At 38.1% G+C, this 21,965-nt stretch overlaps 1 protein-coding gene across 1 annotated transcript; it reads left to right on the top strand.

Moving 5' to 3' along the window:
• Positions 1–8,574: 8,574 nt before the first annotated feature.
• LOC129915561 (uncharacterized) lies at positions 8,575–20,709 on the top strand. The gene is made up of 6 exons (XM_055995164.1): positions 8,575–9,087; positions 9,152–9,398; positions 9,461–9,585; positions 19,728–20,010; positions 20,073–20,305; positions 20,371–20,709. Exons 1-6 carry the CDS (start codon positions 9,051–9,053, stop codon positions 20,631–20,633), a joined length of 1,188 nt encoding a protein of 395 aa, XP_055851139.1. The 5' UTR covers positions 8,575–9,050; the 3' UTR covers positions 20,634–20,709.
• The last annotated feature ends 1,256 nt before the right edge of the window (positions 20,710–21,965 follow it).

Genomic DNA, 21,965 nt, shown 5'->3' on the forward strand with positions numbered 1-21,965 from the left:
TTCAATCGAAAGTTATAATACCAATTAAAATCAACTATAAAATATGTTTTTAATTCTAAAAATAGATACACAAAATATCTGCCATAGATAGTTACTGCCTAATGCAATTTGACCAAATAAAAGCGATGGTGATGGCGATTGAATGAATTCCCTGCATTTTCCCGCCAAATTTAAATACGAAAAAAAGTACTGTGAATGATGCATTCAACCGTCATCAGCAGAGATGGCAGAGTAGATTACGTCAGGTAATCTACTCGGTTAACTACGCGTAGTTAATCGAATAAACTACTCGCTTGATTTGTTTCATGTACTACCTACATTTGCTACGTGCAATAATTACATAAAAAACGTTATATTTCAAAAATATTAAAAAATAAATAGCTGTGTTTTCGTGAGAATTTGGTTTCGTAAAGTAAAACCTTTTCAAAGAAACCACCCCAAGTCCATCTGGTTTCAAATATTCTATTCAAATTTACACTATCACAGCTATGTATTTCGATTTGAATAAGACTTTGACAATTTGGTGGTAAAATTGGCATTTCAAACTACATTTTGACGTCTAGCGCTACGTCTGCTACATTTAATTACGTTAACTACATTAAACTACGTTAACTACCTCATTTATGTAGTAGACGTAACAAATGTAGGAAATCAAAAAAAATCCAATTTTTGCCATCTCTGGTCATCAGTGTCGCCAACTATTATGTTTGAAAAGTAACACACTGATAACTGGTATTTTTTGTTTAAATAAGGTGAGAGGGAATTTTTCCTATTTTTATTCTAGATGAATCTAGATGTTTACCATAATCACAACAAATTTTGGTTCTGAGTAAGATTTATTTTAGTCACCAGAATTTCATTTATTTCATGGAAAATACCATTCATGTTGTTATTGGAATCAGAAATAAAACCAGAGACAGATCAATGGACTAACTGTTATTTGTGAGGGTTCTCTGACTAAGTTAAGATGAAAATGAATCATGACCTAGATTATCTTCGAAGGTTGTAAAAAAGCCAGTCAAAAGTTTATTACTTGAACTTGAAATTTAATCTTGTTTGGGAACCGGAATTATAAATGCACATTACCACTGTAAGTGATCTTTATTTAAATTTTTTGTAAGATTGTTGGTCAGACTGAAGTACTTTGGTAATGATAAATAATAAATATTTATATAAGTGCGATTAAGTGGTCATTAAGTGATTGTTTTCAGAATTTCTGAAGTATTCTTGTGGCCAATTTCATAAAGCCCTTTTAAATATTTATCAGCCTTTTATATCCTAAAATGACGTTTGTTCCGTATAAAAAACGTCCCGGACATGTCCCGGGCATGAATGGGACATGTCCCAGGCATGTCCCATTCCGGTCCCGGACATGTCCCGGGCATGTCCCGGACATGTCCCAGGCATGTTCCGGATATGTCCCAGGCATGTCCCGGACATGTCCCAGACATGTCCCCGGTATGTAACGGACATGTCCCGGGCATGTCCCCGACATGTCCCAGACATGTTCCGGACATGTCCCGGACATGTTCAATGTTCATGCATATCCCTGGGCATGTCCCGGACATGTCCCAGGCATGCCCCGGACATGTCCCAGGCATGTCCCGGACATGTCAACTGCATGTCCCGGGCATGACCCAGACATGTCCCGGACATGTCCCAGACATGTCCCTCACATGTCCCAGGCGCACAGTGCGTTGATTGTATGGAGATGTTGGAAAAAAATCAAATTTTTAAAAAACAGTTGAGTTTGGAAAAAAAATTGTTTTTAAATGTAATAACAACACGTTTTACAAACTTTAGCGAAATTTCCACGCCCCCTGCCACGCCCACTTCTGAGTGTGCATATTTATATCTAGAAAACGGCTTGCACAATTTGAATAAAATTGAAAAAATTTGATTATCTAGGCGAGTTCAAAAGTACAAAATAAAGTCGACCCTATTCGCCCCCTGCCACGCCTACTTTTGTATACATGATTCGATCCAGGAACTTGTATGTATGGGAATTCTGGAAAAAAAAAAACAAGTGTTTTGCTAAGATTTCTTGATTTTCAGGCTCTAAATTTGATTGCATATTTAGTTTTGACTTCATTAACTGCAAAACACCACGCAATCGGGCTGTTGGGTTGGAAAAACAAACATCAAAAAGCTCCCTAGCTGAACACATTATGTAAAAAATACTCGTAAACAAACACTTGTTGCAAGAGAAAGCGCAAGTTTCTGCAGACAAAACTTACTTTTTTTAAAAGATATAATTGTTTTCTTTCTTTAAATAAAAACACTTTTTTCCCATCTGACCCCTCTCAAAATATATGCCTTATCAAAGTTAGTACTTACTACGAACAAAGAAGCTTTGATTTGGACTCTCAAAAAAAATTTAAATTTACATGTAGAAAAAAAAATATGCAGTTAGAATAATTATATTTTCTCTCCTGAATGTGAACCTAGCAAAAAAAATATCATATGTTTCTTTTTTCTTCAGTAAATGGTCTTTTAACCGGTAACTACAAATCTTACTCTTATTTATTTTTTTTTTTTTTTTGATCTTCTGAGGATCTCTGACAACAGAAAATTGAACTTTATCATAAATTAGCTGTCGATTTATTCATTCAGACTTATTACCTTGAATTTGGCATACTTGCCTCACATTTTTGGCAAATTCTTTTTTTTTTATTTTTTTCCACTAGTCGCCGCACTGTGAGGCGTGTCCTGGACATGTTCCAGGCATGTCCCGGACATGTCCCAGACATAACCCAGACATGTCCCAGGCATGTCCCAGGCATATCCCGGACATGTCCCAGGCATATCCCGGACATGTCCCAGGCATGTCCCGGACATGTTCAAGCATGTCCATGGGCATGTCTCGGACATGTCCCGGGCATGTCCCGGTTATGGCCTGGGAAATGTCCGGCATGTCCCGACATGTCCGGGACATGCCTGGGACATGTCCCATACATGCCCGGGACATGCCTGGGACATTTCCCAGGCATGTCCCGGACATGTCCCGGGCATGTCAGGGACATGTCAAAGGCATGTCCCGGACATGTCCCTGACATGTCCCAGACATGTCCCGGACATGTCCCAGGCATGTTCCGGACATGTCCCGGACATGTCCCGGACATGTCCCGGACATGTCCCGGGCATGTCCCGGACATGTCCCGGGCATGTCCCAGGACATGTCCTGGACATGTCCCAGGCATGTCCCGGATATCTCCCGGACATGTCCCGATATGTCCCGGACATGTCCCTTACATGTCCCGGACATGTCCTGGGCATGTCCCAGGCATGTCCCGGGCATGTGACAGGCGTGTCCTGGACATGTCCCGGGCATGTCCCGGACATGTCCCAGGCATGTCCCGGACATGTCCCGGGCATGTCCCGGACATGTCCCGGACATGTCCCAGACATGTCCTGAACATGTCCCAGACATGTCCCGGACATGTCCCAGACATGTCCCGGACATGTACCAGACATGTCCCGGACATGTCCCAGACATGTCCCAGACATGTCCTAGACATGTCCCGGACATGTCCCGGACATGTCCCGGACATGTCCCAGACATGTCCCGGACATGTCCGGGACATGTCTGGGACATGTCCCGGACATGTCCCAGACATGTCCCGGACATGTACCAGACATGTCCCGGACATGTCCCAGACATGTCCCGGACATGTCCCAGACATGTCCCAGACATGTCCTAGACATGTCCCGGACATGTCCCAGACATGTCCCGGACATGTCCCGGACATGTCCCAGACATGTCCCAGACATGTCCCAGACATGTCCCAGACATGTCCCGGGCATGTCCCGGACATGTCCCAGGCATGTCCCAGGCATGTCCCGGACATGTCCCGGACATGTCCCGGGCATGTCCCGGACATGTCCCAGGCATGTCCCGGGCATGTCCCAGACATGTCCCAGGCATGTCCCGGACATGTCCCAGGCATGTCCCGGACATGTCCCGGACATGTCCCAGGCATGTACCGGACATGTCCCAGGCATGTCCCGGACATGTCCCGGACATGTCCCGGGCATGTCCCGGACATGTCCCGGGCATGTCCCGGACATGTCCCAGGCATGTCCCGGGCATGTCCCAGACATGTCCCAGGCATGTCCCGGGCATGTCCCAGACATGTCCCAGACATGTCCCGGACATGTCCCAGACATGTCCCAGACATGTCCCAGGCATGTCCCGGACATGTCCCGGACATGTCCCAGGCATGTCCCGGACATGTCCCGGACATGTCCCGGACATGTCCCGGGCATGTCCCGGACATGTCCCGGGCATGTCCCGGACAAGTCCCGGAAATGTCCCAGGCATGTCCCGGACATGTCCCAGGCATGTCCCGGACATGTCCCGGACATGTCCCAGGCATGTCCCGGACATGTCCCGGACATGTCCCGGGCATGTCCCGGACATGTCCCAGGCATGTCCCGGGCATGTCCCGGACATGTCCCAGACATGTCCCGGACATGTCCCAGACATGTCCCGGACATGTCCCAGACATGTCCCGGACATGTCCCAGGCATGTCCCGGACATGTCCCGGACATGTCCCGGGCATGTCCCGGACATGTCCCAGGCATGTCCCGGGCATGTCCCGGACATTTCCCAGGCATGTCCCGGACATGTCCCGGACATGTCCCAGGCATGTCCCGGACATGTCCCAGGCATGTCCCGGACATGTCCCGGACATGTCCCAGGCATGTCCCGGACATGTCCCGGACATGTCCCGGGCATGTCCCGGACATGTCCCAGGCATGTCCCGGACATGTCCCGGGCATGTCCCGGACATGTCCCAGGCATGTCCCGGACATGTCCCAGGCATGTCCCGGACATGTCCCGGACATGTCCCGGACATGTCCCAGGCATGTCCCGGACATGTCCCGGACATGTCCCAGACATGTCCTAGACATGTCCCAGACATGTCCTAGACATGTCCCAGACATGTCCCGGGCATGTCCCGGACATGTCCCGGACATGTCCCAGGCATGTACCGGACTTGTCCCAGGCATGTCCCGGACATGTCCCGGACATGTCCCGGACATGTCCCGGGCATGTACCGGACATGTCCCGAACATGTCCCGGGCATGTCCCGGACATGTCCCGGACATGTCCCGGGCATGTCCCGGACATGTCCCAGACATGTCCCAGGCATGTCCCGGGCATGTCCCAGACATGTCCCAGACATGTCCCGGACATGTCCCGGACATGTCCCAGGCATGTCCCGGGCATGTCCCAGACATGTCCCAGGCATGTCCCGGACATGTCCCAAGCATGTCCCGGACATGTGACAGGCGTGTCCCGGACATGTCCCAGACATGTCCCGGACATGTCCCAGACATGTCCCAGACATGTCCCAGACATGTCCCAGACATGTCCCGGACATGTCCCAGGCATGTTCCGGACATGTCCCAGACATGTCCCAGACATGTCCCGGGCATGTCCCGGACATGTCCCGGGCATGTCCCGGACATGTCCGGGACATGTCCCAGGCATGTCCCGGACATGTCCCAGGCATGTCCCGGACATGTCCCAGGCATGTCCCGGACATGTCCCAGGCATGTCCCGGACATGTCCCAGGCATGTCCCGGGCATGTCCCGGACATGTCCCAGGCATGTCCCGGACATGTATCAGGCATGTCCCGGGCATGTCCCGGACATGCCGGGACATGAATGGGACATGTCCGAACCTGAATGGGACATGCCTGGGACATGTTCGTTACATGCCTGAGACATGTCCGGGACATGCCTGGGACATGTCCGGGACATGTCCGGGACATGCCTGGGACATGTCCGGGACATGTCCGGGACATGCCTGGGACATGCCCGGGACATGCCCGGGACATGCCTGGGACGTGCCCGGGACATGTCTGGGACATGTCTGGGACATGCCCGGGACATGCCCGGGACATGCCTGGGACATGCCCGGGACATGTCCGGGACATGCCTGGGACATGTCCGGGACATGTCCGGGACATGCCTGGGACATGCCTGGGACATGCCCGGGACATGTCTGGGACATGTCTGGGACATGTCTGGGACATGCCCGGGACATGCCCGGGACATGCCTGGGACATGCCCGGGACATGTCCGGGACATGCCTGGGACATGTCCGGGACATGTCCGGGACATGCCTGGGACATGCCCGGGACATGCCCGGGACATGCCTGGGACATGCCCGGGACATGTCCGGGACATGCCTGGGACATGCCAGGGACATGTCCGGGACACGCCTGTCACATGTCCGGGACATGTCCGGGACATGCCCGGGACATGCCCGGGACATGCCCGGGACATGCCTGGGACATGCCCGGGACATGCCCGGGACATGCCTGGGACGTGCCCGGGACATGTCCGGGACACGCCTGTCACATGTCCGGGACATGTCCGGGACATGCCCGGGACATGCCTGGGACATGCCCGGGACATGTCTGGGACATGTCTGGGACATGTCTGGGACATGCCCGGGACATGCCCGGGACATGCCTGGGACATGCCCGGGACATGTCCGGGACATGCCTGGGACATGTCCGGGACATGCCCGGGACATGCCCGGGACATGCCTGGGACATGCCCGGGACATGTCTGGGACATGTCTGGGACATGTCTGGGACATGTCTGGGACATGCCCGGGACATGCCCGGGACATGCCTGGGACATGCCCGGGACATGTCCGGGACATGCCTGGGACATGCCCGGGACATGCCCGGGACATGCCTGGGACATGCCCGGGACATGTCCGGGACATGCCTGGGACATGCCAGGGACATGTCCGGGACATGTCCATGATATGCCCGGGACATGCCCGGGACATGCCTGGGACATGCCCGGGACATGCCCGGGACATGCCTGGGACGTGCCCGGGACATGTCCGGGACACGCCTGTCACATGTCCGGGACATGTCCCGGACATGTCCCAGGCATGTCCCGGGCATGTATCAGGCATGTCCCGGGCATGTCCCGGACATGTCCCAGGCATGTCCCGGGCATGTCCCGGGCATATCATGGACATGTCCCGGACATGTCCCTGGCATGTCCCAGGCATGTCCCGGACATGTCCCGGGCATGTCCCAGGCATGTCCCGGGCATGTCCCGGGCATGTCCCAGGCATGTCCCGGACATGTCCCGGACATGTCCCAGGCATGTCCCGGACATGTCCCAGGCATGTCCCGGACATGTCTCAGGCATGTAACGAACATGTCCCAGGCATGTCCCATTCAGGTTCGGACATGTCCCATTCATGTCCCGGACATGTCCCGGACATGTCCCAGGCATGTCCCAGGCATGTCCCGGACATGTCCCAGGTATGTCCCGGACATGTCCCGGACATGTCCCGGACATGTCCCGGACATGTGACAGGCGTGTCCCGGACATCTCCCGGACATGTCCCGGGCATGTCCCGGGCATGTCCCGGGCATGTCCCGGACATGTCGCAGGCATGTCCCGGACATGTCCCGGACATGTCCCATTCACATGCACATGCCCCAGGCATGTCCCGAACATGTCCCGGACATGTCCCAGGCATGTCCCGGGCATGTCCCAGGCATGTCCCGGACATGTCCCAGGCATGTCCCGGACATGTCCCGGGCATGTCCCAGGCATGTCCCGGACATGTCCCGGACATGTCCCGGGCATGTCCCAGGCATGTCCTGGGCATGTCCCAGGCATGTCCCGGGCATGTCCCGGGCATGTCCCGGACATGTCCCAGACATGTCCCCTTTTAGCAAAGCCAATAAATTTTACGCAAATTATCTCATTTCGAATGTCAAATTCTATAGAAAAAAAATTGAATTTTAAATCTGAACTTACCTCATTTGCAAAATTATATCATTTGGGCTCTAGTGAAAACAGGCTATGAGCTGTTTAAGAAAAGTGCTTGTTTGATTTTCATTTTCAAAATTTTGAAAAAAAATTTTTATTTTATGTTGGTAATTGAGTATTAGCTGTTTTCAATGATTAGTTTTTATTCAAAAACAGAAAACCGGATGCTAAAATGTTTTAACATTTTCGAAATAAAAAAAAAAAACTCCTTTCTAATTATTTCTCAATAACGATACAAAATTATCTTTCAATTTAAAATTGGAAAATGTTTTTAATAAAAACATTATCCAATGACCAATGAGTCAACAATCGTCCAATTATTATTTGAAAATAAAAAAAATTGTTTGTGTAGACGAGTTCATACGATTGCAAGAAGTCGGCAAAAGATTGGCTGCCAATTTTTTTTTTCTGTCACTTTTGACAGATAAAATTGGATAAATTATTGGGAAAAATCGGCTTATATTGGAGGATCTTGCAATCGTGTAAACTTAGCTTAATAGTCTTTTTTTCACTAGAGCCCAAATGATTTAAATTTGCAAATTAGGTCAGTCGTCAGTGCGAATTTCAAATTTAATATTTTTCCTATGCGATTTGACATTCCTGTGAAAATGAAACAATTTTGCATTTCAAATTTCAACCGTCGATATAAATTTTACCTAAAATAGATAAAATTCACCTCAAGTTTTACGTTACGTAAACGTGACAATGAACAACACCACACTCGTGGTAGAAAATAAACAGAACTGTCAAATCAGTTCTGACGTTTAATTTCTTGTTCGATGGCGTTTACTTTTCTTTTTCACAAAAATTGAATTACTTTTTTATAAAACAAATATACATTGATATAATATTCAGAATATTAAATAAAATTGAATTATTTTTATAATTATCTCAATTGAAATTGATAATTTACTTGTTTTTTCTCAAAACAATAAGTAGTTCTTTCATAAATGTAACTCTCGACTTTGTCCAACAAAAAACAGTTCGCATTTTGCGCCAGGCGCACAGAGGACAGAATACAGACACAGAGAAAAGAACTGAACAAACGGATTCAATTGAAACTCCGTTAAAAGCAAAGTTTTGTTTGTTTTAACATTAAATTTATTTTTATTCTCTGGAGGAGACAAATCAATTCCAAGAGAATTCTCGGAGTTCATAATTTTGTTACCGTTAAATATTCCCAAAATCATTTTCGACGGCTCTTAGCAAATAATTTAATTGATTAAAATGGAATCCTTCATTTTAGTCGATGACTTGATTGAGTGTAAGTTTATTGACTCTCCTTTCGGTCAAAATAAATATATTTATTGTGTAAAATAATTCTCTAGGTGATGCTGAAGAAACAGTCGAGAATTCGCATGCAGTTTGGACAGAACAAGCTCTTGATTTATTCATATCGCAGCTAAAAAATGCTACCAAGCAAACATTTGCCAATCAACGTGAAATGCTTGAATTTGTCACGGAAAAGATGTCACAACGAAATTTTAGTTTCTCCTTCGTGCAAATTGAATTTAAGTACAATAGTCTTAAAAAAATGTATTTGGACAAGAGGACAAAGAATCAAGAAGTTGAACCGTAAGTTGGAAATGAATTTCTGGAATTTTACTTTTGAGTTCCTAAGGAATTTTTCGTTTCAGGGAATTGATCAAATTATTTGGTGATATTAAACCACCTCCATCAAAACGACAGAACAATGATGAACAGCAGCAAAGTGCAAAGAAATTGAAAAATGATGATAATTCCAATTCTTCGCAATTAAACAGTATGTTTAAACAAATTTATATTTTTTTGTATACTAGGTTAGATTAGGTTAACATACAGGTTATCAGCAGGAAAGCCGATGAACTTGAACTGTAGTTTGTCCGTGTCTTTAAGATTATTGTTCCTCTAGTCGTTGAACCATTTGGTGATTCTAATGAAGAGAGTGTTGTGCCTCCTTCCATACCTAGCAAAGAAAATTGTTGTGCAATGAACTCAGCTCACTTCAATAGCTGCGTTCCTTTGGAAATATTTATCTACTTTTTAGTACTTAAAGCTGCTTTGAACTACTTTTTCAGTATAGCAAAGTAGATCAAAGTAGTTTTAAGTACTAAAAAGTAGATAAATATTTCCAAAGGAACGCAGCTAATATTAGCTGTAGTAGTAGGTACTTAAAACTACTTTAACTACTTTTACTCTATTAAAAAAGTAGTTCAAAGCTGTTTTAAGTACCTACTAAGCAGTAAATAAATTTTCCCAAAGGAACGCAGCTATGTATTGTGTTATTTACTTTGTTCATTCGGATTTTGTTTTGGATCAATCAAAGTGCAATATAGGGCTGCCAGACGTCCCGATTTCCCGACATTATAGCTCAGGGAAATTAGTCAAAATATAGGCATGAAATCGCATTTTTCGCGGGACAAAATTTTTTTCATGGAATGTGTTCGGGGGGTTGTCCTTATCATAAAAGTCAATTTGTTGGGATGATTGGAGGTTGGGAACAGCCGCCATCTTGGAAAAGAGATTGGTATCGTTTTTATTGAATAGCTCCATTGTTATTCATTTTACCAAAAAATGACAAAGGTAAGACTTATTAACAATAAAATTATCTAAAAAATGATATACAAAACAATTCCGTGAGTTGATTAAATAAAATTTTATAGTTGGTTAAAGTGCGGGTTTGTGTCGCAAGGTTGGTGCAAAATGACATTTTTTCATATATCTGACGAACTTTTGATTTGTCTAGGTAGTTCTTCAAGAATGAATTATAGTACTTATAATTATCTATAAAATGAGCCCACAATCGTTATTGTAACCATCATATTGTAGAAGTAATCTAACTTTGAAATTCTCAATGTACTAGTCAAAAGTGAGAAAAAAGCAAGTTTTTTGCTATTAAGTAGATGTATAACCAAAATATAAGTACGTAGTTTTGTACCCTTGTCTTTGTCTTTTTATCGAATTCAAAGGTCTGACAACTCTAATTTTGTGCTTTGTGCGTTTTTCGGGGGGTTAAATAACGTAAGTTTTCCAGTTAATGTGAATGAGCTTAATTTACATTATTTCAAATTATAAATATAAAATGTGATGCTGTCATTTTTCCTAAATTTGGACACCTCAATTTTGGCGATGCGGCTAGTGGAACTCAAGATTAAGACGAGCATGGATACAAAACTACGTACTTATATTTTGGTTATACCTCTACTTCCAAAACTTGCTAGGCCTAATAGCAAAAAACTTGCTTTTTTCTCACTTTTGACTAGTACATAGAGAATTTCGAAGTTAGATTACTTCTACAATATGATGGTTACAATAACGATTGTGGGCTCATTTTATAGATAATTATATGTAAGTACTATAATTCATTCTTGAAGAATTACCTAGACAAATCAAAAGTTCGTCAGATATATGAAAAAATGTCATTTTGCACCAACCTTGCGACACAAACCCGCACTTTAACCAACTATAAAATTTTATTTAATCTCACGGAATTGTTTTGTATATCATTTTTTAGATAATTTTATTGTTAAAAAGTCTTACCTTTGTCATTTTTTTGGTAAAATGAATAACAATGGAGCTATTCAATAAAAACGATACCAATCTCTTTTCCAAGATGGCGGCTGTTCCCAACCTCCAATCATCCCAACAAATTGACTTTTATGATAAGGACAACCCCCCGAACACATTCCATGAAAAAAATTTTGTCCCGCGAAAAATGCGATTTCATGCCTATATTTTGACTAATTTCCCTGAGCTACAATGCCAACAGCTTAGATTTTCTAAAATTTCGCCATTTCTTTAAAACAATTTATTTTTAATGCAGACTTAAAGTAAAAGATAAAATTAAATAAAAATGACTTAAAGCTTGCATTAAAAATAAATTGTTTATATAAGAAAATTCACTCAAATTATACAAGAAAAAACTTTTAGGTCAAATTCGTTCATTCTCCAAAACTAGAAAACTGTTGAAAGCATACATTTAGGGCTTAGTAAATACTAAAAGATCTATCAAGAGACAATTTTTAAGCGAAGGTACCTATCTACGATGAATGTGATTTTATTTTATGGATGAAGTAGGTACTTATTATTTTTTTTTTTCCAAACGAAGATTTTCAAAAAATGGAATTTCAACCAACTCATAGGTACTTTTGCAAGAAGTCCCCAAAAATTTAGGATCAAGTCTTAAGCCTTAACAGCATACACCACTTTATGAAAAAGTACAAATACTCCAGTCAAAGCGTCATTTGACCTTGCGATGAGAGGCACTGTCTGTTTTTATTTCATGGATCGATGGGGGTATATTTAAAAGGCTTAAACCCAATTTCTCACCACCTGATCATTCTTTTTAGCGGAGTTATTCACAAAAATGCATTTTTTGGGATATTTTACTTCTAAGCTAATATCTTTGCTTCAGATTATCGTAGACCAAAAAATAAACATACATTCTCTTCCTTATAATATTTTCTATCGTTGTATGTAATTTCATTGTATTTGAGTGAGTAAATATAAAATGGCAGCCGTTTAAAGTCAAATTCTTGTTGTTAAAAAACACATTTTTGTCATTATTTCGAAAAAAGCTTATATCATGATTGACATTTTTCTAACCTATTTTGTAGTCCTGTTTATGTCCTGCATTTTACAGAAAAAATGAGCTCTTTATCACCAAAGATGGCCGAGCTATTGATAAATGAACGCATGCAAAACCGGTGCGAAAACACCCAAAAATATCGTTTTTTGGGAATAACTCGACTTCAGAATGTCCTACAGCAAAAAATAAAGCAATGAATTGTTCGTTACAACATTTTCTATCAATTTAGTGCGCAATATTTTTGTTGAAACAAATAAAAAATAAGTAATATTAAGTCAAAGTCGTTTTTTTGTTTAGCAAACTCTTGCCTTATTATTTTGCAAACGGTGCGCGTATTGGCTAAGAAAATAAAATATTATTGTAGTCCTTTAAATTATCTACAATTTAAAAAAAAAATTAGCTCTCTACGACCCACACGAGCCGAGAAATTAATTTTTTAAAAAAGGTCCAAATGACCAACGAAAAAACATAAGACAAATTCTCTTATAACAAGAAACAATGAAAACAACCCCTCTCACTGAGAACTAGTATTCGAATCATAAACAAGGGAATTTTTTTTGTATTTTCGTACGGATTAATGCTTTCTTAAAATTATAATAACTCGGCTCCCGTGGGCCGTAGAAAGCTAAATTTTTTTTTGAATTGTAGATAATTTAAAGGACTACAATAATATTTTATTTTCTTAGCCAATACTCGCACCGTTTGCAAAATAATAAGGCAAGAGTTTGCTTAACAAAAAAACGACTTTGACTTAATATTACTTATTTTTTATTTGTTTCAACAAAAATATTGCGCACTAAATTGATAGAAAATGTTGTAACGAACAATTCATTGCTTTATTTTTTGCTGTAGGACATTCTGAAGTCGAGTTATTCCCAAAAAACGATATTTTTGGGTGTTTTTGCACCGGTTTTGCATGCGTTCATTTATCAATAGCTCGGCCATCTTTGGTGATAAAGAGCTCATTTTTTCTGTAAAATGCAGGACATAAACAGGACTACAAAATAGGTTAGAAAAATGTCAATCATGATATAAGCTTTTTTCGAAATAATGACAAAAATGTGTTTTTTAACAACAAGAATTTGACTTTAAACGGCTGCCATTTTATATTTACTCACTCAAATACAATGAAATTACATACAACGATAGAAAATATTATAAGGAAGAGAATGTATGTTTATTTTTTGGTCTACGATAATCTGAAGCAAAGATATTAGCTTAGAAGTAAAATATCCCAAAAAATGCATTTTTGTGAATAACTCCGCTAAAAAGAATGATCAGGTGGTGAGAAATTGGGTTTAAGCCTTTTAAATATACCCCCATCGATCCATGAAATAAAAACAGACAGTGCCTCTCATCGCAAGGTGAGGCCCTTTTTTACGACGCTTTGACTGGAGTAAAAAGTGAAAATGTTTTTTTTTCTATTAAGCGCAATTGTCTTGTGAAAAAGAGCATACAAATTGTTTTAAAGCCAAAAAATAAGCTTTCTGTATCATTTGTTTTAATTTTCCAGCCCGGAAAACTATACAGAAATGCATTTGAAAATTTTCACTTTTGTACTTTTTCACTTTTTGAGCCAATGTAGTTAAGTCTTTATGCATGAAAAAGTTTGTAATCACCTACGTAATTCTTTTTATTATTTTTTTATTTTCGATTTCATGTATTATTTGGCTGTCCCGATTTGTCCCGAATTTTGAGACCTGTTGTCCCGACATTAATAAAATGTTATCTGGAAGCCCTAGTGCAATAAGACAATAGTTAAATTGTGCTGACTTTTTAAACGTTTTCGTTTGGTAAAAAAATAAATTTATTTCTTGATCTAAATCTGTAAAAAAAAAAAACAATTTTTGATCTGTTCAACTACAATTAAGTAGTCGCAACAACAGTTTTTTGACAGATTTAGGTCAAAAAATAAATTGATTTTTTTACCAAACGAAAACACCATTAGTCTGTTAAAATTCGTTTTCAAAAGTGTGCAGTTCATCCAGAGCCCATTAAAATTTAACCATTCTTTCTAAAAAAGACCTGAACTTAAGGTTTGAATTTATAGAGGCTTTGATTGGTCAGATGTCAAAAACTAAGGTGAAATTTGGTTCTGACCAGTCAGAGCCCTTAAAATTCAGAACTTAAGTCCTTAGATAACTCGAGCGTATGATTTCAAAGTAATTTTTAAGTTGAAAAATATTTTTTTTTTTTTCAAATGGAAAGCCATATTTTCAACAAACTTTTAGAAGTCTTTTTTCCAAGTTCTTAAAAACTTAGATATAATTTCTTAAATACTTATTGTCAGAATAAACTACACTAGCCCAAAAAAATTAAGGGAACAAAAAAGAAAAAATCGTGATTTTTTAGTGATCTTCGATAGGCTGTATCTCAGTAAAAAATGATCGTATCATTACAAAACAAAAAGCATGTGAAAGCTACATTCTTTTAATTTTAGGATTTTATGACTATATCTAAATCGTTGGAATGGTTCACAGGCCAAAATTTTTCCAATTTTTTTTTTTTGTTTTTACTCTTCTCTTAAGAGAGTGGGAACATTTTTTCTGATAAATGATTTATTATTTTTAGAAAGACTATTTTTTTGGCTTTAAGATTTAGTCCGGGCGGCCACTGCAGAAACGCTCAACTCATCGAGCTAAAGAAAATTTCAAATGGGAAGTGAAAGAGGGCTATTAGTAGTTACGAAAACCACAGGTCTTCCCGTTCGCATCCTGGCACGATTGGCGTGGTAAAGTGCATCGTGCATCTCATAGAGTTAAAAGACAATATTGGTGTCAAATTAAAGGTGCTATTGTCAGCTATCAAAATTCAGAGGTCTTCCGGGCGAAAGTCTGGCAGTTTTGTCATGCAGCCCGTTTTAAGGTTAGAAGCGATAAAAGTGAGTTTTTTCATAAAGTCTTGTTTTTTGGTATTTTGGTGGATGAGTTAAGGAGTTTTTTCACTATAAAATAAAAATAAGAGTTATTAGCATTTAAATATAAAACGATGTTTTGGAAAAAGCTTGATAGTTTATTAGCAATGACCCAAAGTATATGCAAAACTACGAATAATTCACGAAAAAGTCTCAAATAATACGCTGCTCCCCTTACAACTTACCGAATTAAAAGGCGAATTTAATTTCAAATTAAAGCTAATAATGTCTTTTTTTGAAAACCAGAGGTCTTCCAAGCCACATCTTGTCATTTCACCCCCCAGCCTGCTTGAACGTTTTAAGTGAAAATCGCTCCTAACCTTAAAACAAGCTGCGTGACCTAACTTGAAATTTTTGGCTTGGAAGACCTCTGGTTTTCAAAAAAAGACATTATAAGCTTTAATTTGAAATTAAAGTCGCCTTTTAATTCGATAAGTTGTAAGGGGCGCAGCGTATTATTTGAGACTTTTTCGTGAATTATTCGTAGTTTTGCATATACTTTGGGTCATTGTTAATAAACTATCAAGCTTTTTTCAAAACATCGTTTTATATTTAAATGCTAATAACTCTTATTTTTATTTTATAGTGAAAAAACTCCTTAACTCATCCACCAAAATACCAAAAAACAAGACTTTATGAAAAAACTCACTTTTATCGCTTCTAACCTTAAAACGGGCTGCATGACAAAACTGCCAGACTTTCGCCCGGAAGACCTCTGAATTTTGATAGCTTACAATAGCACCTTTAATTTGACACCAATATTGTCTTTTAACTCTATGAGATGCACGATGCACTTTACCACGCCAATCGTGCCAGGATGCGAACGGGAAGACCTGTGGTTTTCGTAACTACTAATAGCCCTCTTTCACTTCCCATTTCAAATTTTCTTTAGCTCGATGAGTTGAGCGTTTCTGCAGTGGCCGCCCGCTCTAATTCATTTTGTTTCAAACTTCTACGATTTTTTTTTAGACTGCAATATCAGTCATCAAACCAAAAACCATATTTTTGACTCTAACTATTAATATGTATTTCAACAACGAATCTCTTTACAGAAAATTAAAGGAAACATTTAAAAACTTCATTCAATTTTCTAAAAGGAAATTAAGTTTGCTTTGGAAAAAAATGTTTTTTTTTATTTTAAGATCAATTTAGAAAAGCTATCAAAATATGTTTAGGCATTTTTACGATTTTTTTAGAAAATGTACCGCTATTTTATATCTATTGGTGATAAGACTAAACTGGGGCTTAATTATTGAAGCTTAAGATAACTGAAATCTGTAATCTGTAAGGCTACAGATATATTCATCAAACAGTTTTTTCTGTTGTGAGGATTTGAACTTTTGAGATGAAATAAAACACCATATTTCTGCAGCTCTAAGCTTCATAGTAGTAGTCACCGTAAGTCTATCCCCATGGATGGGGTCACCTTAAGTATTTCTCAAGCTCTAAATCACTTACTTCTAATCACTTTTTATAAGCAAAATCAAATTCTTTTGAGTTTATTTGAACATTTTATTAAAAAATATCGTTTAAATTTTAGATAAACCAAAGAAAAATACAAACATTTTCAAAATTAAAAAAAAAATACCCATAAAAAGTTTTTTTTTTCAAAATTTAACTTTTTTTTGAAAATTTTTAATTTTTCTTTGGTTTATGTAAATTTTTTTTTTGTTCCCTTAATTTTTTGGGCTAGTGTAGTTGAGCACATATGTACATTTTAGATTCAAAAATAATGAAATTTTTACATTGCGATAATTGATTTTTTTTTTAAACGTTCACCATGAACGCAATATTTTTCAACTATAAAAAAATGCGCTTAATAAAGAATGAATAAAGGTGTAGATAATTGCACATATTTTTACTTGCTCTATACGGCAAGTATTGGTTTCGTGTAGAAAACAAATTTGAGGTTTTAATTTAAACCAACATTACGATGATGGAGAACATCAAAAAAGTGGTTATCGTCATGCCGTCCGTCGGTCTGTGCGTGTGTGCGTCCGTGCGTCTGCGCGTCTGTGCGTCCATCTGTACATCGAGCTAGGGCCTAAACGGATGGATGGATTTGCTTGAAACTTGGTACAGATTTTTTTTACGTTATTCCCTAGACCCGTTTTTTTTATTTTTTTAATACCTCCTTTTTAACGCATATCTCCCATATAACGTTTTCGAGGTATTGCAATTTTCTCGAAAACGGCTCTAACGATTTTGATTAAATTTGGTATACGTGACAGACTTATTGATTCTAACAAAACTGCGTTTTTAGTTTTACGCAAAATATGCCGAGAACGGAAATATGGCGTTGCCGTTTTTTCAAAAGTTTTTTAAGTTCATATCATCAAAGCATAATAGGCTATTGATTATGTCGAAAAAAACAGGGTAATAAGGAACTAAGACGTTCACGGGTTTTTATTGCAGGAATTGTTCAATGGGTTATAAAAGAACATAAAACCGCGGAGTGCTATTAAATGAGAGGGTGGAAACTGAAGATAGGGGTGTAAAAGCCCCCTTTTTGGTTTTTCCAATATATCTCATAAACCGAGCAAAATTTTAATATATTGCTCTCAAAACTTTTTGTAGAGAATTAAATTTCCTATTAGAATAATGTTTTTTAAAAATTGAAAAAAAAATTTCCATACCAAAATAGTCGAAACAATCATAAAAAAATATCAAAAAAATCGATTTTTTGAGTTTTTTTGCTTTTTTACTTGTACATTTTTTTTGGGTTGAGAAAGACATAAACATTGCTCCAAAGAAAAAAAGAAGATTAAATTTTCTTAAAAATGCTGTACTCACTTAATTTTTTCATTGAAAATTAACCGAAGTATGGCCATTTTAATATATCTTTTTTTCGCATTTTTAGTTTTACTCAAGTAAAACAGAAACATTTGAGGGGAAAGTACGATAACTTAAGCACCAAGAACTGATAATGAGATTTTGTAGAGGGGTTAAATACAATCATTGTTTACTATGGGAGGGGGGGTCTATGTCCCCCCGTTTTGGCGGGAGGGGCAATTTTCAAAAAAAAATACTTAAAATAAAAAAAAATATTAAAAAACAACGGCAACACTTACAGTTTTGATTGATACTTTTTTCAAAAGCTAGAATTATAAACTTAATATTAGTTTTAAAATGAAGTTATTTTAATCAATTTTTTTTGAAATACTTGATTTCAAAGTCAAAACTTGTGAAAAAAAAGTTTAAAAAGCACATTGAGTACAATTTTCACAAAGATTGTGGAATTCAATACGAAATTGATCGACAAAGTAAACTGCCTTAATTGATTTCTTATCAAATCATGAAAATCATAATGTTCCTATGCCTTCTACTTTTTGAGAAAATTCAAAAATAGACAAAATACTTTCTTTATCGGAAAAATTGGTTTATTTCAAAAACAATTGATTAAAATAACTTCATTTTAAAATTAATATTAAGCTTATAATTCTAGCTTTTGAAAAAAGTATCAATCAAAACTGTAAGTGTTGCCGTTGTTTTTTAATATTTTTTTTTATTTTAAGTATTTTTTTTAGAAAATCGCCCCTCCCTCCAAAACGGGGGAACATTGACCCTCCCTCCCATAGTAAACAATAATTGTATTGAACCCCTCTACTTAAGTTATCGTACTTTCCCCTCAAATGTTTCTCTTTTACTTGAGTAAAACTAAAATGATTAAAATGGCTATACTTCGGTTAATTTTCAATGAAAAAATTTTGTGAGTACAGCAATTTGAAGGAAATTTAATCTTCTGTTTTTCTTTGGAGCAATGTTTATGTCTATCTCAACCCAAAAAAAATGTACAACTGAAAATGCAAAAAAACTCAAAAAATCAATTTAGGGCTTTTACACCCCTATATTCAGTTTCCACCCTCTCATTTAATAGCACTCCGCGGTTTTATCTTCTCTTGTAACCCATTGAACGATTCCTGCAATAAAAACCCGCGAACGTCTTAGTTCCTTTCTAAATGACATAATCAATAGCCTATAAGCCAATTTTATTAAAAATTTACAGACATCATTTTGAAGTATATAATGTAAAAAAAAAAATATTTTTAAAAACATTTTTGAAAAAAAAAAATTTTAATTTAACTTTCGATTTTTTTTTTTGTTGATTTTTTTTTCTCGACGCTAAACAAAATCTTAAATTTCCAATAGATATTTAAGATAAAGATACTGAGAACTACAAGAGCAAGTACGTGCGACCCAGTCGTGCATTTTATTTTATTTATTAGACGCAAAAAATTAAAAATAAAAAATAAAAATTTTTTTTCTAATTTAATTCTATATATGGGGTTTCCTTGTAGCTGGAGCATTTTTCTTTTAATTCAAAAGCAATTGAGTGAGTTCTTCATTCGATTTTAAGATGTTATTGTTTTATCAGCTTCATTTAAGCTTTGATTGTTAACGTATAGTTCTTTTTACTTTAAAGAATCATCCGATGAGGACATATCTTACGATGAAAATGATAAAAATAAAATGATATGGTCAGCCGAATCGAATAAATTCTTTCTTGATCTCCTCGAAGAACATCGACCATTGCTTGGTACAAAATTTCGCACAAAAAGACAAATGTGGGAGGAGATTTCTCGCCGATTGAAAACTAGAGGATTTGATTTAACATGGAGTCAAGTGGAGAACAAATGGAAGTATTTGGTGAGACACTATCGCCAACGTTTGGAAATGCTGCGGAAGAATGAAAAACCTAATAATAAGTAATTGATTTATTTATTTAAATTAAAATAAATTCTAATACAATTTTTTATTTTTTATTTAGATTTCTTAATAAAGATACTTTTCCAAATGTATATAAATCATTAGAAAAAGCAACATCACAACCATCACCAACCAAAAAAATTAAACAAGAAAATATGAGAATAAGTTTTGCCAATGATCAAAAGTTACCATTTGATGATGATGATGATGACGATGATGATGGTTATGAGGATGAAAATGCATTTCAATTTGAAGAAGCCTGCTCGTTACCTGAAGTCAATGTTGTCGCAACAGGTAATTTTTTTTTAAATTTCCAGACTGTTAAAAAAATATTGATTTGATTTAAATTTTCATTTTAGAGCATTTAGATCCAGTAAATGTTGAAGATGTAAAGCCTTTGGGAGACATACTATCTACAACTGAAACATCTTCACAACTTGATAAAATATCTAAAGAATTATCAAATTTTCGAAAAGACACCCAAAAATATCAAACTGAAGCGTTGATTATTAAAAAACAACAATTAGAAGCATACAAGCAACGTACAGTACAATTTACTAAAATTGGTGATGCCCTTAATGAATTGCTGGGGCACATGAGAAGTAGAGATGGACTTTTATAGTGTATATTATTAATTTTGTTTTTCTGATAATTTTAAAGTCTGTTTAGTAATTATTAAAGCTTAATATGGTTTTTAATGTAATAAGTACTGATATTATTATACAGGGTGTCCCACAGTCACCGCCCCAAACGAAAACCATGGATTCCTGAGGTCATTTTAAGTCGAAAAACTTAAGAGGTAATTTTCTCGTTTTCGTCCCCTTTTCGAGTTACCACGGTTTTTATGATTTTTGTTCTCTTTTCCCTTATCTGGGTTTATCTTTGCCAAACTACGTTTGATTTGAAAAATTTTTTTCACAACCAATCAAGAATTTATAGTTTTAGTTTGTCTCAAAACTTTTTTTTCTGCGGACAACCGTTTCTCCACAATTTTGCATCAAACACAATTTTCTTCGTTTTTTAAGTTGTTTTTTACACTTTCATATTATTTAAGTCAAAAAAACACGTTAATGAGTATTAATTTTTTGTGCTTTTTATTAAAGCCCAGTTTATTTTGATAAAAAAAATAAGTTTTATTTCATAAAAAAGGCTACTGAAATTAATTTAAAAAAAAATAAACAAACTGAGTGAATTAAAAAAAAATAATTTTTAAATACAAAATTTATTTAAATGAATTAAAACTTTTTCTGAGCTTTATTTATTTGTTCTTTTCTTAACCACAATAGCTCAGAAAAAGTTTTTAATTCATTTAAATTAATTTTTTATTTAAAAATTATTTTTTTTTTAATTCACTCAGTTTGTTTATTTTTTTTAATTACTTTCAGTGGCCTTTTTTATGAAAAAAAAACTTATTTTTTTTTATGAAAATAAACTGGGCTTTAATAAAAAGCATAAAAAATTAATACTCATTAAGGTGTTTTTTTGACTTAAATGATATGAAAGTGTAAAAAACAACTTAAAAAACGAAGAAAATTGTGTTTGATGCAAAATTGTGGAAAAACGGTTGTCCGCAGAAAAAAAAGTTTTGAGACAAACTAAAACTGTAATAAACTCTTGATTGGTTGTAAAAAAAATTTTTCAAATCAAACGTAGTTTGGCAAAGATAAAGCTATTTAAGAGAAAAGAGAACAAAAATCATAAAAACCGTGGTAACTCGAAAACGGGACGAAAACGAGAAATTTACCTCTTAAGTTTTTCGACTTAAAATGACCTCAGGAATCCATGGTTTTCATTTGGGGCGGTGACTGTGGGACACCCTGTATGTTAATTCGAATTAAATAAATCTGACGTACAAGAGGTAAGAAAAGCTATATCAAGATTCAAATCTCTTAAAGATGTGTTTGACTCTTGAAAGCAGTACCGAAGAAATTTAGTGGAAGATGGTGTTTTTGGT

Source organism: Episyrphus balteatus, chromosome 3 (genome assembly GCF_945859705.1).
Source record: "Episyrphus balteatus chromosome 3, idEpiBalt1.1, whole genome shotgun sequence".
Lineage (NCBI taxonomy): Eukaryota > Metazoa > Arthropoda > Insecta > Diptera > Syrphidae > Episyrphus > Episyrphus balteatus.

Bases quoted from the DNA above. Each gene is read 5' to 3' on its own strand.
- LOC129915561 (XM_055995164.1), top strand. From the start codon at position 9,051: ATGGAATCCTTCATTTTAGTCGATGACTTGATTGAGT. The intron at 9,399-9,460 runs GTAAGTTGGAAA...TTTTCGTTTCAG, and splicing joins AAGAATCAAGAAGTTGAACC to GGAATTGATCAAATTATTTG. The intron at 20,306-20,370 runs GTAATTTTTTTT...TTTTCATTTTAG, and splicing joins AGTCAATGTTGTCGCAACAG to AGCATTTAGATCCAGTAAAT.